Below are 16,439 nucleotides of genomic sequence, written 5' to 3' on the forward strand. Positions count from 1 at the left end.
AACTTACACTGTACTTGAACAAACCTTTTGCCTCTTGCCTGCTTTTTAGCCACTCAGTTCATTAGTATTATTGTCTTTTGTAGGCAAGTAATATTCTCTTAGCTGATGGGGTGCTAGCATGAGAATAAGCAGGCAGATGGTAAATGCTTTTTTAGCACACCTTTGTAGTCGAGTCATGTTTCTTTTCCAGCTATGTTGAAAGGAGCAAGTTACTGCCTGGATAATAATCTAATTATTTTACCTTTTCTTCTTCTTCTCTCAGCAGGAGAGTTGCCCAGTCCCAGTATGGAAGAACACAATGGCTCTGCAGAGACTCCCCTGCTGAGCCAAGGGCGGCACAGTGCCATTAAATGTGGATGGTTGCGGAAGCAAGGAGGCTTCGTCAAGACCTGGCACACACGCTGGTTTGTTCTCAAGGGTGACCAGCTTTACTATTTCAAAGATGAAGATGAAACCAAGCCCTTGGTAAGCGAAAGGAGGAGATAGGATGGTAGATGAGGTGAGAGAGTAAAGTAAGTTAATGCAAGCAGAATGGTCTGGTGTTTAAAGAACCAAACCTCTCCATCTCTGTCACTGACTTGGTACAACTTGGGGTTTTAATTACAGTGAACACAAAACCGAGTCAGGCCTTGGCAGTTAGTGTAGTTTCCCCATGAGGATTGTTTCTAAAACTTCCTTTTCCAGGTTAGGTTTTCTCATTGCAGCATTTTAAAGGGAGTGAAGTGTACATGAAGTTCAAGTAGCAAAAGTCAGTCAGATGGACTTGATTGAGGCAGATGAATAAACTGTATTTGAAATGGTACTGCTTATTTTCCTGCTGTTTAAAATGGAGTATCATTGATTTGTGTCTTCACAAATAGGAAATCCTGTAAGACTGTAGCCTGAATACATTGCCGTCTGTAATATGGAACTGTGGTGGGTTGACCCTGGCCAAAATGCCAGGTGCCCTCCAAAGCCACTCTATCACTCCCCCTCCTTAACTGGACAGGGGAGAGGAAAAAAAAATAACAACAGGCTTGTGGGGTTGAGATAAGGACAGGGAGATGCATTTACTGTCACGGGCAAAACAGACTGAACTGAAGGGAAATGTGATTTATTACCAATTAACTCAGAGAGGAGTAATGAGAAATAAAACCAAATCTTAAAACACCTTCCCCCCACCCCTCTCTTCTTTCCCGGGCTTAACTTTGATCCCAATTTTCCTCCCTCCTCCCCCGCAGCGGCACAGGGGGGAAAACAGGGAATGAGGGTTGGGGTCAGTTCATCACTCTGTTGTTTTCTACCGCTTCTTCCTCCTCAGGGGGAGGACTCCTCACACGTTTCCCCTGCTCCAATGTGGGGTCCCCCTCACGGGAGAAAGTCCTCCATGACTTCTCCAACGTGAGTCTTCCCACGGGTTCAGTCCTTCATGAACTGCTCCAACGTGGGTCTCCTCCATGGTGTGCAGTCCTTCAGGAACCGACTGCTCCAGCGTGAGCCGCCCTCACGGGGTCTCTGGCAGCAAACCTGCTCCAGCGTGGGCTTCTCTCTCTCCACGGGCCACAGGTCCTGCCAGGAGCCTGCTCCGGTGCAGGCTTCCCACGGGGTCACAGCTTCCTTCAGGCATCCACCTACTCCGGCGTGGGGGCCCTCCACGGGGTGTAGGCAGTCATCTGCTCCCCCGCCCATGGGCTGCAGGGGCACAGCCTGCCTCACCATGGTCTTCACCACAGGCCGCAGGGGAATCGCTGCTCCGGCCCCTGGAGCATCTCCTCCCCCTCCTTCTTCACTGACCTTGGTGTCTGCAGGATGTTTCTCTCACACATTCTCACTCCTCTCACTCGCTGCAATTACTGCTGCCCAACAACTTTTTCACTCTCTTAAATATGTTATCACAGAGGTGAAAAACGCTGTCGCTGATGGGCTCGGCCTTGGCCAGCGGCGGGTCCGTCTTAAAGCCGGCTGGCATTGGCTATATCCGACATAGGGGAAACTTCGAGCAGCTTCGTACAGAAGCCACCCCTGTAACCCCCCCGCTACCAAAACCTTGCCACGCAGACCCGTTACAGGAACAAACTACTGTCTGCTGCCTACTTCTGTTGTGGTGATTTACTGCTCCTTAATGCTCATCTATTTTCCTGTTTATTTAGCTTTTTCACCAGCATGCTTTAGGGCTGCCTATCTCTACAGTGACATAAGAGTAGAGTAAATAATGCTCCCTCTCAGGTCAGGGCATGCCTGAGCCTCTGTGATAATAAATTGAGACATCTTGTGCTAGCACCTGCAGGAGTATGATGGTTCTGTGTGTTAGTCATTTTCTAGATGCTTCTGACTTCAGAAAAAGCTCTACCATCTGTGAGTTACCTCTGTGCAGTCATTAAAATAAAACCACACTCATATTTTTTATGCCTACTAAATTTTTGGTGGTGTACCTCTATGTGGAATTTCACAGGGAGTTCTCAGAAATGTAAAACCCATCTAATCTAGCTTCATGTATGGAACAGGTCATGACACTTCGTCAGGCTTTACAGTTTGCAGCACATGTTAAGAAAACCATTCAGTCTTGAGGCGATTGTTCCTAAAGAAGGTTCTTGTACAAGTTAATTTCTAAGTATCAGTTTCACAGCCTTGGTAGCTGTTTGCCCTTAAAATGATCCCAGATAGTATAGGTTAATTAACTGACACACTGCATATTTACAAATTATATGTTAGTATGACTTTGCATATGAAATAGCTAATAATTTCTGGGAAATCAAATGTATCTTTCACTATATGTATTTTGTTAATCAAGAGTGTAAAAAGCAGCCATCAAAATAAAAATGTTTATGGGCCAGAGTCTGGGTTTCCAGAATACAGGTCTGCTTCCTAGCACTTGACATCTGCCAGTATGTTTGCGTGCAAAGACTTGATTGCTTTTTGAGAGGTGACGCAATGCTGTATTGCATGGAGCTTTGTACAGCACTGTGGAGCCCAAATCATCATCTTGTCTGTCTGCCACTGACCTGTGGGATGACTTCAGAAGATCCTATTGACTTTGCTGCTTCCCTTTTGTGAAACGGAGGTGGTCATTCTAATCTTCTGATACCTTTGATAGGTTAGGTATCAGTTGATTAAATAACTAAAAGTTTGAATTTTCCACTTAAGCCTCAATTAAGTTCATAAAGACACGTAGAGATACAAAAGTGGGGTGGAGAAGTGCCAACAGAAGTGTAACTTAAAATATGCCAATAGGTTTGAAAAGGAATGGGCCTGTCCAAATTAGGATTAGTCAATATCTCACCTTGATGTACCTTTGGAATGTTTCTGAAGCAAGCTGCACAAGTGTCAGTTCCTGAAATATGTTCCAGATTCGATGCCATGTACAGAAATACTTTTTTCCTCATTTAACAACCTTGAAGGGTTTGCTGCATTACTTTGACAAGAAAATCACTATGACCTTCTGGGAGTCCCGTGTTCTTACTGTGCAGAGCTAAAGCAAAGGACTCCACTGATACCATGAATTTTCAGTGCATAGGGATATCATTAGGAAGTGGTGAGCAGTATTTCATTATTCTATTAGGCATGTAGTATTGGATCTGCATTTAGGATAAATAACTGTTTATTCACTACTGGATTGTACAGTCTGTACAATGTACAGTTGTACAAGAATTCTTTTGGTCAATAATATAATGGAAGAGGATTAATGAGGTTTTTTTCCAAATCAGATTGTAGTTCTTATTTTGCTTACTGGTTGGTTGTGTTTGGAAGGAGGCAGAGAGCAGTGATTAGTCATCCTGAGGAATGCTCTAATTGCACACTATAGAATCTGGAAGAACTGTAGCAGGAGAGGACAAGACAAGCCAGTGAGTTTATGTTCATAGTCTTAATGCAGATTAGAGAAGGGCAGAATCCAGTTTCTGGTGTGAATTCAGCAAGTGTCCTGTGTACCAGTCTGCTTAATATTTGGGCTTATGTTCTCTGCGGAACATAAATTACGCCATGATGTTTGTGCTTTTGAACATGGTGGAGATATGAACGGAACTGCATTTCAGAAAAATATTTTTATCTGTGAGACTTTATTCTGCAAGTGTCTGTGTGTAATGGGAGTAAAGAAAAGAAATAACATCTTCTCTCTAAACGTTCAGTAAATGCTTTGGAATTCCTGAAGCATGCTCATTTCCTGCTAGTAATATAGGCAGCTACCACATAGGCTTTAGCCAATATGTGTACATCTCCTTGGTGCCAGACTATTAAATTGAAAAGTCATTAACTATCAATGTGAGTGTGGGGAAATGTCTCTGCCAACCTGTGTCAGATGCCTACAGGCACACAGAGCAAGTGAAGAACAACGGAAGACAAAGCAGTACACAGCTGTTACTCTTAAGGTCAGTGAATTGTCATTGATTCTTTATCATCATCAAACACAGGAATCTTTTTATCAGTAAGAACAGCAGCTATCTTTAGTTCTGATGTCCTTGAAATGTCTCTGGGGATCTAGCAAAGATGACATTTCTGTTTAGTGAAGATGTGGGTATGGATAGCAATAATCTAGTTGATTCCAGAAGACAAACTAACAAATAAGTGAGCAAGCCATGTGAAGAAGTAAAATTTTGGTAATTTTTGGTAATTCTGTGTCATTTTTACTTCTTGGAAGGGAAGTGATACTGGATTTTGACTTATTAATTCTTTTTTACTGTAGTGTTAAGTCACCTTACTTCTGACAGCCTGTTGTGCTTTAGAAAGCTAGTATTATGGTGGACCTGAAGGTCAGCTATCCAGGCTTGAAATGTGGACAGCTGAAAGAAATCGGAATTTAGCATTCCTTGTTTCACAGTACAGCTGTTGTTTAAGTGCAGCCCAGGAAACAATTTCTTGCTTTTTTGCCTGCCTACGGTTAACTTCTCCAGCTGGGTTGGCATGGTCTGCATTGAGGATGGGAGGAGTACCTTCTCAGTGAGACAGCATGCTTTTTCTGTGCTTTTGTGAGCAGCAGGAGTGAGCTTCCAAGCATCATGTCCTTGTTGCAGCTTTGCTATCGCAGTCTCCTGGGTGTTACTGAAGAAGTAAGTTTATGGGAGCAAAGCTGGATAATATATACTGGTGGAGCATCATTGATGTGAGATTGTAAATGAACAGGAATGGGCAAGTTCATCCAGTCAAAACAGTGTTCTAGTCTTAGGCCCCTATTTAATGTTGTTGCCACTCAACTTGGTTTATGGACTTGAATTTGAGGTGTGTACAGTAGAGAGATCTTAAAGAACTATGAACTAGCCTTCAAGAAATACTTGTTGGTGTATGCCTGAAAGCAGATGATGTGCTATTTCAGTTTATATTCCATCTTGAATATTTTGATGTGCAGTTTTTATCCTATTGATCTTGTTAAGCTCTTAACTGATTGGCCAAACAGTATTCAGTGGCTTACAGGATCTTAGACAAAGCCTGGGAAGGGACATCAGATTTAGACGCTAAGGTGTAAATCTTAAACATGAAATTTGAATCGGTCTTTGATTGAAACTGAGTAAGTGGCAGCTGGAATCTTAAGTACAGGTCGCCATTTGTCTGTAAGGGAAAGACCATCTCTGACTTACAAACAGAATATATTTTGAAGTACTGCTTTCCGGCAGAATATGTGCTTCCCATTTAATTCAATTTGTGTAAAAATTTCATTAACAGAAAAATCCATTTAACGGCATTAATAGGAAACATAACAGATATCAGTTGCATTTTTAAATTAAAATAAATATTCTAATGAATGTGTTGAATAGAAATTAATATGATAATTACATAATTTGAAACTTAGCCTGTCAGCAGGTAAAATATTTCAGTATTAGTGTTGAATATGATTAAAGATTGAGCATCATGCTTTTTTACAACTTAAAAGGGAACGGATAACTTTTCTGGGTGGAGGGAAAAAACCTAATTGTACATGCAGAGTAGAGCTGCATCACAAGAAATGGCCATCTCTCCTTGTTGCCTAGAGGATTTTCAGTAAGGGAGATCAGAGTATTGTTCACTCTTGTCCTTGTCTTTGGAAAGCCACAACAACCAGCTTTTGTGTAAATAGTGAAGAGCAGCATAGCAAGCGAAACAGCTTCTCAGTAGATACTGCTTTGACTTGTAAAAGCATCTCCCTCGGTCCTGCATAGGGAAGGATGTGAAGCACTAAGTCTTTGCACGCTTGCCTTTGTGGGCCTTTCTCAAAATTCCACCTTTCTTGGTGCAAATTTGAGGAATTGATGTGAAAACAGCAAGGAGTGTCCAGACCACTGATGATGATTTTTTTTTTTTTTTTTTTTTAAAATTTCTAGGCAAAACACTTGCTGTTAGTCTGGGAAACAGAAATGATCTTAGGATGGACATGTATGACTGGGTGAACGCTCACCTGTATAGGAGCAGTGTTTTGAAATACTGAGTTACCTAAAACCTATTATACAGGTGTTGCAAGGGATGTGGGGGATTGCTATAGAAAGCATGTTTCTCAGGAATTTCACTGGAAACTCAATATGCTGGAGGAAGTGAATAGGATTTTCTTGAGATCAGTAGTGATGTTTGCCGATAATAAAAGGATTTACCAGAAAGGCTTTCTATCATTGGCTATTGGATACTTTTTTTGGCAGGCGGTGAATACTGAACTTAAACACCAAACAAATAAAATGCCTCCCCCCCCAAAATCCATCAGAAAGCACACCTTAAACAGTTCACATGAGTGCAGTGAAATGGAAGGATGTCCAACACACCTCTAGACGAAGGTTTTAAAAAAGTCAAATGACATGGTATTCTGCAAAGGCAGTCAGCTGCCAATGACTTCCTGAGACAGTAACATGCTCTGGAGAAGTCCTGATAAAAGGTTTCTGGCTGGTCTCACTGAACTTTTGGGGGAAAAAAAAAGAAAAAATTAGACAAGAAATAGTGGCCCCATTTTTCAGATGTCTGAATGGAGCTTCCTTGTGATTGACTGTATGCACCCTTGTAATAATTTCTGCTTGTAGAGCACTTGTTGTTAGGTAAACTTGCACTGCAGGTTGCAGCAAAGCAGTTGGCTCGCACTGAGTTTGCCGCAGTCGTGGCCTGGTTGTCCTTACTATTCTGTTGTCATTTGGCAGTGTGGAGCATGATCTCCTCTTTGGTTGCTTTCCCTTCATGGCTTTTGACTTTGCATAAGCTCACTAAAGTAAGGTACTGCTCATTACAGTTCTGCACACATTGTGCAAACTAGAAACAGATTTTGGGTTAGCCATGTGTTCCTAGTGTAAAGATATTTCCTGTTTTCTTGAAACACTTAGTTGAAGGAAGAGAAGCCTCTGTGTAACATACCTTTCTATTTATAACAAGTGCATTTTCTTCCTTTCTGATCATTCTTGATCTCCATCCATGGAACATAAAGTCTCTCAAGTTTTAAACTGAAAATTAACTTCTTAACTCTATCACTGAGTTTCAGATGAGGCAAGAAGAGTGTATCCTGTCTGATGTGAGTAGCAGAATCTCATGCTTTTTTCCTATGTGAGACAGAAACAGATGTGACCTGGTATGGCAACAGCCAAAGCAATCTAAAGCCTCGTCTTTCTTGCATAGTGAACTGCTACATTGGTGGCTGTTCAGTGCAGAAAATAAAGTGAAAGCTCCCAGACTGCTTTAGGCCTTTTTCACGGGTTTTCAGGGAATGGCTCCTCGAGCATATGAATATGTGGGCTTTTGCGACTCAAGACTGAAACTTCTGGAATACAGGGATGGTTATTGAAGGATAGGTCTCGGCTTTTACATACAGTAGAAAGTTCTGCTATTTCTAATACCTGTGTGCCTTTGTCAGTGTCTAAGTCATTTACTGCTGCAGATTTCAGCAACTTATTCATAGAGACACATTTTTTTGCTGCAATGACTTATGTCAGTGCTACTTTGGTCAGTAGATACCCATGGGAATTTCGTACAAAAGAGATTAGCATCATAAGGCTAAGGTTCTTTGAAACCAGCATGCTTCTAGCACTATTATTCTGCTGCTTGGGAGAGATTTCTCAAATTCACAGGACTGAATTTCTGTCCTCAACCTGAGCCAAATAGCTACAAGATCAGTCACTGAGGTGCTCAACTTGGAGGTGATCAAATTCCAACTTTAATCCCCTTTTCTGCTTCTTTTAGACCAAAAAATGTGAATTTGAATTTTCAGTAATTGTTCTATGTTTTGTTCCTTTGAAAAACATTGGAGGCCTTGGGCTTGGCCAGCAGGAGTCTAAAAAATTTTCACAGGAAGAAACAAGGTTTCTCCTCCAGCATTAACTGCCACTTTAATTACAGGAGTGTCAGTAAATACTGTGCAAGGTTATGGATTCTGTGCCAAAATCAGCAAATTCTTTCTCAGTGTTTTGCCCCAGCTTATGCTGTTAGAAATTCAGTTCCCCCATGAAGATGGTTTTTAGGTTTCAGTGCAATGTGAGGAGTATTCAGTGTCTCTCTTAGTCAGCTTTGCATGTAGCAGTCGTGTCATTGTCTGTGGCTGTACTGGTAACATCTACAAACTACTATCTTGCTATTATACCAATTCATTTAAATCTGTGCATACTTCATTCCTGAGGGCTTGTAGCTTTTCATTCTCCCTGAACTTGAGTGAATTTTCAAAAATAGCTCTCAGGTGCAGTCTTTGCCCTCCTTGCATTTCTGCTGTTCTCTCTCTTCAGATCCATCTTTGAGCCAAACTTCCTGTAGGATTTCCTTTGCCTCTGAACACATTGGCTGGTGAAATAACTGCTCCCCTCCTCTCCCGGTATCTATAGCATTCATAAAGGGCCAGCTGTATGGTTGCTGCTCTCTGACACGGTTCAGTGTCTCCATCCCATTTGATGACTTGGAAAATAACAGATTAAATGGTGATCTTCCTACTCCCTATGCCCCCAGCAGTTCCACTAACTGCCTGAGCAGATCTTCAGTTTAAACGTAAACTAAAATTTTCTAAGTATTTTCCACAATCAGCCTCTTTGATGCATTTTGACACCCACCTGCCTCAAAACAAACAAAAAAAAATCCCAAACAGTGAGTCTAGGTGCTGTGCCAATCTAATAACATGTCTATCTCCTTTTAGGCTTTAGAAAACTGTTCCAGTGACTGAGATTCAAAATTCCCTGATTTGAGACAGGGAATTTTATGTGGGAAATGTGAACCTTTCATGATGTTTGGACTTGTGTAGTCCACTGTGACTTTTTGTTGTTATAACCAAACTTGGAAAGTCAGGATGGTAAAGAAAAGATGATCCCACCTGAGTCTACCTGTTCATGTGGCAGGCAGAACAGGCCCAGGTCCTCTTCCAGAGTAATTTGGAAACAACAAATACGTATTTCCAGACTTCTGTATCTCTAATCAATACAAACTGCGAAGTTAGTTTTAGTAAATATTTTTATAATAGAAAAAAGCAAAAATGCCTCGTGGCATGATTGAAAATGCTGGCACCATTGGCCCATGTGTGCGTTCAGAGCTAAAGCTCTCAGGTATGCTACCATGTGTTGTATAAACTGTGTGTATAATGAGATTCAGCCAACAGCTGCTGTTAGATTGGAAAAGATAGGTGCTCTAATAAGATGTAGACTAGCCAACAGCTTAATTTCAGTTCTTGGTGGCCAATGCATGTGCTTAGTCCAGATGTTCAGAGAACTGTCCCCACCTTTCGTTTGTGGGACCAGGGAACTAGCTTGTTTGCAATAGCTTGCTGACTCTGAAGTTAAACCCTTAGCATGTTTCACTGCATTTCATGGGTGAACAATACTTCCAGATGTAAGAAGCCACTACATGGTACAAAACTGCTTTTCCATGGTGGTGGGCCTGCCCAGTCTGCAACTGTCTTGAGTCTTGCATTTCTTTTTATGCTTGCACCACCTTTCCCTCCCTCCTTTCCTCTCCATTTCTGTTTAGTGCCAATTGACAGGGTTTGGGGCAGGAAGGAGAGGGGATATACTCTGCTTTTCTCTGTTGCCTGTCAGATGAAAAGTGCATTTCTGGTGGGTGCTAATGAATGTATATTTAACAGGTTAATGAAGTTGTGTAGAGAGTAGTTAAGGACGATGTCAGGCTGCTGCTGGTTAAAAAATATACCTGATGTTATGTTGTGATGGTTGTAATCGACTGTCTTCTTACTACCACCTTCTTGTCTGAAAGACTGATGATCTGAATTCCTAATCGTGCCACTGGTTTTGTATTATCAACTCCAATGCAGTGCAGTGCCCTGTGTCATGTTCAGTCGGACAGGAATGGTCTGCTGTAGATGTTTCTCTCTAGCTTTCCTTGCTTAATAGCCATTGTACCAGTAGAGTAAAGCAACTAATGTGAATACTGCTACACATCATGTCTGAGAGTATAAGGTGTAATTCTGTGGAAATCAATCTCCAAATTAATCTTTAAGTAAGTTTAATGCTTTCTCTTTCAAGCATATGTGGAGCCTTACCATTATAAAAGTAAATATATTTTTTTGCACTCAAACTTGGGGAGCAGAGGCTGTGTGAAAAGTTTGCCTTGACTAAGGGCAAACACTTGAGAAAATTAGTAGATATGGATGTTGTGTTTTGGAGCCTGACTGATCAGGTTCTGTGACATTTGATCAACTCATAATCTGGAGCTGCTGCAGGTAGCTTCTACCTTAGTGTATGCTATGAAGAGAATGCTTGCTGTGGAAAAGGTTCAACTGGTGCTGCATTATCTTGTGTAGGCCATAGTTAATGCTCCTATTTAAAGAAATCCTAGGTGTGCTCGCTTACTTCCTTCCATATAGTTATGGAACTTAATGTTATTGCTGTAGTACCTGAGGACTGATTCTAGCAGCAATTTTTAGCAGCATTTGTACAAGTCCGCTGATTTCAGTGTCGTTCAGCTGGACTGCATAAATGCTCTTCTGTGTGAGCTTAGGCTCATCACATGAAAAATTACCTGAATCCTATTCAAGTCCAAATGCAGTGACATGGTGAAGATGTGCTATGTAACATAAACGCTGTGGACAAAAAAACCCTTCCTCGATGTCTTGGTTATTAGAGTTTTTGGGTTGCCACGTGTTCCCTGAAAAGCTGAGCCAGACATTTCAAATCCCTTCATGCAGAACAAGTTTATGAGAATGGCCATCACAGGTGGTATTTGTGTTGGCAGCCTCAGAACAGAGGCCAAGGTTTGAGTAGTAACAGAAGCAGCGAAATTAACTTCTAGTGCTGGAGGGACATAGTTTTCAGTAGACTTGCAGCACAAAAGTTGAGCTAACAAAAGCTTTCTGTGTTACTGCTTGGGCTGCAGAATAAAACCCCTTAAGAGCCTACGCAGCTACCCACAAAGAGCTCCTGCTCTGAGTGAGTAATTGCAGCATCTCCAGAAAAAAGCAAATGCTTTTAACTCTTGAATAATGACCACAAGCAATTGAAGAGTACTAAGGACTTTCATAGACACAGGCATGTGTTTTGGAAGCCTATTGGCATGAACTGAGCATTAGTATAATGATCTGGTCATGCAAGTGATAGAAAACAGACACAAGGCTGTGATTTAAGTAATGAGCTGATGTTTTAGTAAGCCACTATATGTGCGTTTGCCAGAATACAGTGGGGATTTCACAAGAATCTTCTTGTATGATGGCTCAGCAGTGTAGACTTTCATCACCTAATCCATAGGTTTCAGCTCTGTTTTAGGACCACCTGCCTGCCCCTTTTCCCCCTCTGTGTTTCCATAATGTCTATTGCTTCAAACTTAAGCTTTCCTTTCTTCCCATAAGCAAAGGCAAAATGGCAGGTCTCCTTTAGTTTGGACGGATGACTGTTTCAGCCTTGAAATAGTGCTAGGCATATGAAGAATGGGGAGCAATGAAAAGTCTGGGTGCCATGGTCCTATATCTATTAGAGTAATTACTGTGTTTCTGTCCTTATGCTGTGAGGACCATAAAGGCCACCCACCCCTCAGGCTGCCCACTTGTTCTCTGGTGAGGACCAAGTCTTCTTTTTGCCTGTGTAGTCAGAGTTTTAGTATCCTAAAACTGCATTTTAAAAAGTAGAAACACTCTAGCAGGATGCAAAAAAAAAAAAAAAAAGTGAAGAGCTTGAAAAAAACATAGAAGCTCAGTGACAATAAGACACTTGCAGTTTTTTTCCCTTTTCTTTCTTTGCCTTTTCCTCACTTGAAGAGCAATAAATAGTGCTCCATATTGGAAGAAGAAGTTTAGTATTTGTGGGGAGAAAGGATATTGTGAAAAACTTTGGTCTGTCATTCTTATTGTAGTTACTATTTGCCACATGCTGTCTAGTGTTAAGGTGCTAGATTTCCTCCCTGGGCTTAAAAGCTATCCCATTGTGTACCAGCAGTTACTGAAATGCTGTTTAGCTTTTGCAAGCTGAAAGTATATTTAGCAAATTATTTATATGTTGTGTTTCTCCTGGTATTTTTTCTGCAAATGAAGTTGTTGCTCAGTGCACTTTATTATAAAACCTTTAATTACTAATATGGAATCACTAACCATGGAGCGAGCTTCACAGCTTTTCTTGGTATCTTTTGTTGAATGCAGTATTACCTCTTCATCTGCATGCTCTTAAATCCAACATAATGATCTAGTTTCCTGTAAGTGAGGCAGATGATGTGCTATATAAACCGACTTTTATGTGTTACAGAAGTAATCCCTTTCAACAGGGGAAATATTGCCTAGAGGAACTTTTTGAGAAAACACCTCGTGAGAAATGCTAGCATTATTGGTATTAGTTACAACTCCTGTTAGCATTTCTCTGAAAAAGATAAAAAAGGCAGACTGAGATCGATCTGTTTTAAACATTTATCTAAGGGATTGTGAAGAACAGAGAGATTGGCCATGGGTAGAGCTTGGATGAGACGTACAGTGGTGTCAGGAAAGAAAAGGAGGTGTAGCAACGTGAAGTTTACTATTCTGTAACCTTTTCTGTGCCTCTCAAGAATGCCAGATGAGTCTCATGAGCATCAAACCTCCTTCACTTCCTTTAAATGAAGGTGTGTTAAATTCATACAGTATCAAAACTTTTCTGTCCCCAAGTATCTAGCCAGGAGTGAAAAGCTACATGGGGGTGAGGCTTAGCAAGATATGTGCAGTAGTATGTTGTTTGGTATGGGAATTCACAGATTAGTCTGGAAGAAGTCCAGTATTAGATTTCATTCACAATCCAGGCTGTAAAACATATATGTTGCATTTAACTAACTTCAGATCAACAGAAGATGTTTTTCCTTTTGCTTCCTGGGTTTGATTGTTATTCCAGGTGTGTTTCTTCATTTTCTTTATTTGTATAATGTCACTTATATAGCCAACACTATCTGGGAAAAAGAAGTACCAGTCACAGCTGAAAAATAAAACATACAGAGCCTGTGTGTCAGGTTTTTTGATGTACTGAAGTTTTTGGCTTTCAATTTTCTGGCCAATTGCCTCATTTTTGAATAGGTTAACTTGAGCTGAGATGGAGGGTACAGAGAAAAATAAATCTTCAGTATTTTATAATGTGACATTAAGAAGAAATGCATAAAATAAGTTTCTATCCTCTGGCTTGTATCAAGGTGAAGTTAAAATCTAGCATTTTATGAGTAATCAAGCTGTTCTAGCCAGTTGCAGACAAGGATTCACATATCTTATGTCAAGGAGATGCTGGAGAGGAAATGGTGAGGATTTTTTTTCCTTAAAATAGTCTCCAAGTTCTAATAAAGCACTTGTTCCAGTAAGTCTAGCAAACATCAGTGCTATCACTTGCTTTTGTCAGCTGTGGAGCAGCCTTTGCTGGAAAGAGAAGGCCCAGTCCTCCTCCCGTTTCCTCTGCAAGCAGGAGCTTTCCATTTTCCAAGGCACTTGTGACTTTGGAGCATGAAAACCCAGCCTTTACTCCTGTGAAATCAGGACTTTAGGATCAACCCATTACTACCCTTGGTTTTAGGTGGTGTTTCTCACAAGGCCTGTGGATGTGTTTGTGATTGCAAGAAACAGTATATACCAAATTTTAAAACCAAGTAAGTGTGCTTGATGGCATTTGTTTTAACCTCTTTTGTGTAATAGCTAGTCTAGTAAACACACAGTGATTATTTTGGTATCCCTTCGCTACACTGGAAAGAAGTATCCAATTAACTGAGTGAAGAAAACATCTACTCCTCTGAATGCACAAAAGGCTGATTTAGTGTCTAAATCTGAGAGTATTTAACATTGTGAGTAAAGCTAATTAAGCTGACATAAAGAAAACACAAAGTAAAACCAAGACACGCATTTTTGGCTTGCATTCACAACACAGCTGCATTCTTGCACTTTTTTGATATGATGACTCATACATAAGTACAGTAGTATTTCTAATGAAATGTTTAATTAAACAGAAGGAAGATCTACTAGATTAAATTGTTGCTGCTTTTCTTGGTGTCCCAGAAGATGACAGCATTGGTACTTCTCACAGTTATTTGTGTACTGCTGAAAATACTGATAAAATGTTCAGAATAGCTGTATATGTGAGCTGTTGTTCTTTGAATCACTGGAGCAATTTTGCCCTAACTAAAGCAGTGTTGGATATGAAGTCTGTACTACAGATATGTCTCTCAATGTCTTTTCCATTGCCAGGGGTCCTCCTCAATTTGCTGCCACTGCGTATTTCTGGGTAACATGGGGTCTCTGTTACAGAACCAGCAGTACCAATACTGCTGTTAAAAAGACACCAGGTTTCAGAAGTTAAAAGGTTTTCATTAGTTGAATGATGCATATTCACTGTATTTACAAACAAACAAAAAAAAATTTCCCGGAATATTCCGATATTTCTCAAATACTTTCCTTCCTCAATGTGTTTAAGTATCAGACATTTAGTACAGCTCTCAAAAGCTGTGCATGGTAATTCAGTTGTGTGATGTTCTTTGTAACGGCAGCCATATGACTTGCATCGAGTGGAGTGATCAATAGTTGTATGTCTCCAGTACACTACAGGTCCTAGAAATGCAGGATGCTTTCCAGACCCTCTTCTCTTACTTTGAAAGTCCTGAGTTCACACTGTGTACCTGAGCAGGCATTCCTTCATTACTTTTCAGGTTACCCTGTTAACCAAAAGAAAGTATTACCATTGAAGAGAAGAGCAAGCTTATGTACTTGACTGGGATGGAGTCTGGCAGAAGGTGTCCATTCTTTAGTTTGGTTTTAATTTATATTGTTTTCTTCACTGCATCTGTCCACAGTGTGCTCCTGCTCCTCTTCCTCCCTGTCCCATTGCACTGTACTTTGGGAGAGGAGCAGAGCTGAGGAAGTAGGAGGAGACAGGCAAGGGTGAAAGGCCCTGTTAAAGTACTGTTCACACTTGGCTTCCTCTAGCAGCATCCATGTTCTGGATGGTGGATTTCCATTACCCCTGTCCCACCATTTCTTGCTGCTGGCATGGGAGTACTGGTGGAAAGACAAGAGAAGATGGATGCTACCCAGTACTGGGATCCCTGAGAGAAAGTGCTTTGAGGATCTAGTAGCTCAAATGTGAACTACTCCAGTTGACTTTTGTAGCTTGCAGTGTAATTGGAGCTGGCAGCGTTGAGAGAGTGCAAGCAGGGGGTGTTTCAGAGAGAGGTTAAAGACATGCATGCAGAGCTGGGCAGTCTTTTTCAGATGAGGGGCTTCAGTGTGATGCTGTGGGAGTTTGAATGTGACCGTAAGCATTTGACCTTGGGAGGGAGGGTGAGTGATCAGAGGGGCCTGTGTGAGAAAATTTATCTGTGTTGTGTAGGCTCAAAGAATGTAACGTGAGATGGAGGGAAGAGCATGTTAAATGAGTGGCTAGAGAACAGGACTAGGGTTTCACAGCAGGAGTGGGGAAGAAGAGCTGGACTTCCCAACCTAAAGAGCTGGTAAAATTTTCATTAATCTGTTAACCACCCTTCTTCACATTCTCTCAGTTTTCTTCAGAGGATAATTATTTGCTTGCATTGTTCTGCTTGGTTCAGCTTGTGAGACACAGTGTGCATCTGCAAATGACATTAGCTCCAGTATTTGGCTTGTAGTGCTTTCTCATAGAAGACTTCAGCCACTATTCTTTTTAAAACCTTAGGCAGCTCACAGTAGAGCTCATGAAGGTATGCTCTGTGGATGATACAGGGACAAAGGGGCTTTTTTACAGAATGTCCCCTAAGTCTCAGTGTGTAGACCCTTTTAAATTAACATTTGACAATAGAAAAATAATGTTAAACAAACCAGACATTAAAATGCCAAGGCATTTCTGAGATGTTAGAACAATATATATGCTTCTCAAATAGGTGGTAATGCCAGCAATGGAACAAATGGCTGCTGAAGAATGAAACCAGCTAAAGGCACCCCCCAACCCCCCATTATCCTGTGAACTGTGTTCAGCAGGTCCCCAGTCTGTTGGAAACACTCAGGAAGAGCATGAAGGCTTTTTATGTAGAGTGTCTGCGAATAATACTATCCAGAAAAGAATTGCTGCACATTGTGGAGTTCACTAATGCATATGTAGTCAGTGAGAAGTTTGAATGATAGACCCCTCTATTAACTGCTTACACAG

The 16,439-nt window shown here is 41.1% G+C and overlaps 1 protein-coding gene across 3 annotated transcripts in view; it reads left to right on the forward strand.

Moving 5' to 3' along the window:
* Nucleotides 1-285: 285 nt before the first annotated feature.
* Nucleotides 286-16,439, forward strand: part of ARHGAP24 (Rho GTPase activating protein 24) — a 188,240-nt gene continuing 172,086 nt past the window's right edge. For 2 of the 3 annotated variants that reach the window (XM_086463903.1, XM_086463904.1), the window contains exon 1: nt 286-465. In XM_086463903.1, the coding sequence (XP_086320029.1) occupies nt 286-465 (180 nt within the window). The remainder of the gene's footprint in view (nt 466-16,439) is intronic. The other variant, XM_086463905.1, reaches the window with a different exon arrangement.

The sequence above is a fragment of the Leptosomus discolor genome, chromosome 4, assembly GCF_034619465.1.
Source record: "Leptosomus discolor isolate bLepDis1 chromosome 4, bLepDis1.hap2, whole genome shotgun sequence".
NCBI classification, from domain to species: domain Eukaryota; kingdom Metazoa; phylum Chordata; class Aves; order Leptosomiformes; family Leptosomidae; genus Leptosomus; species Leptosomus discolor.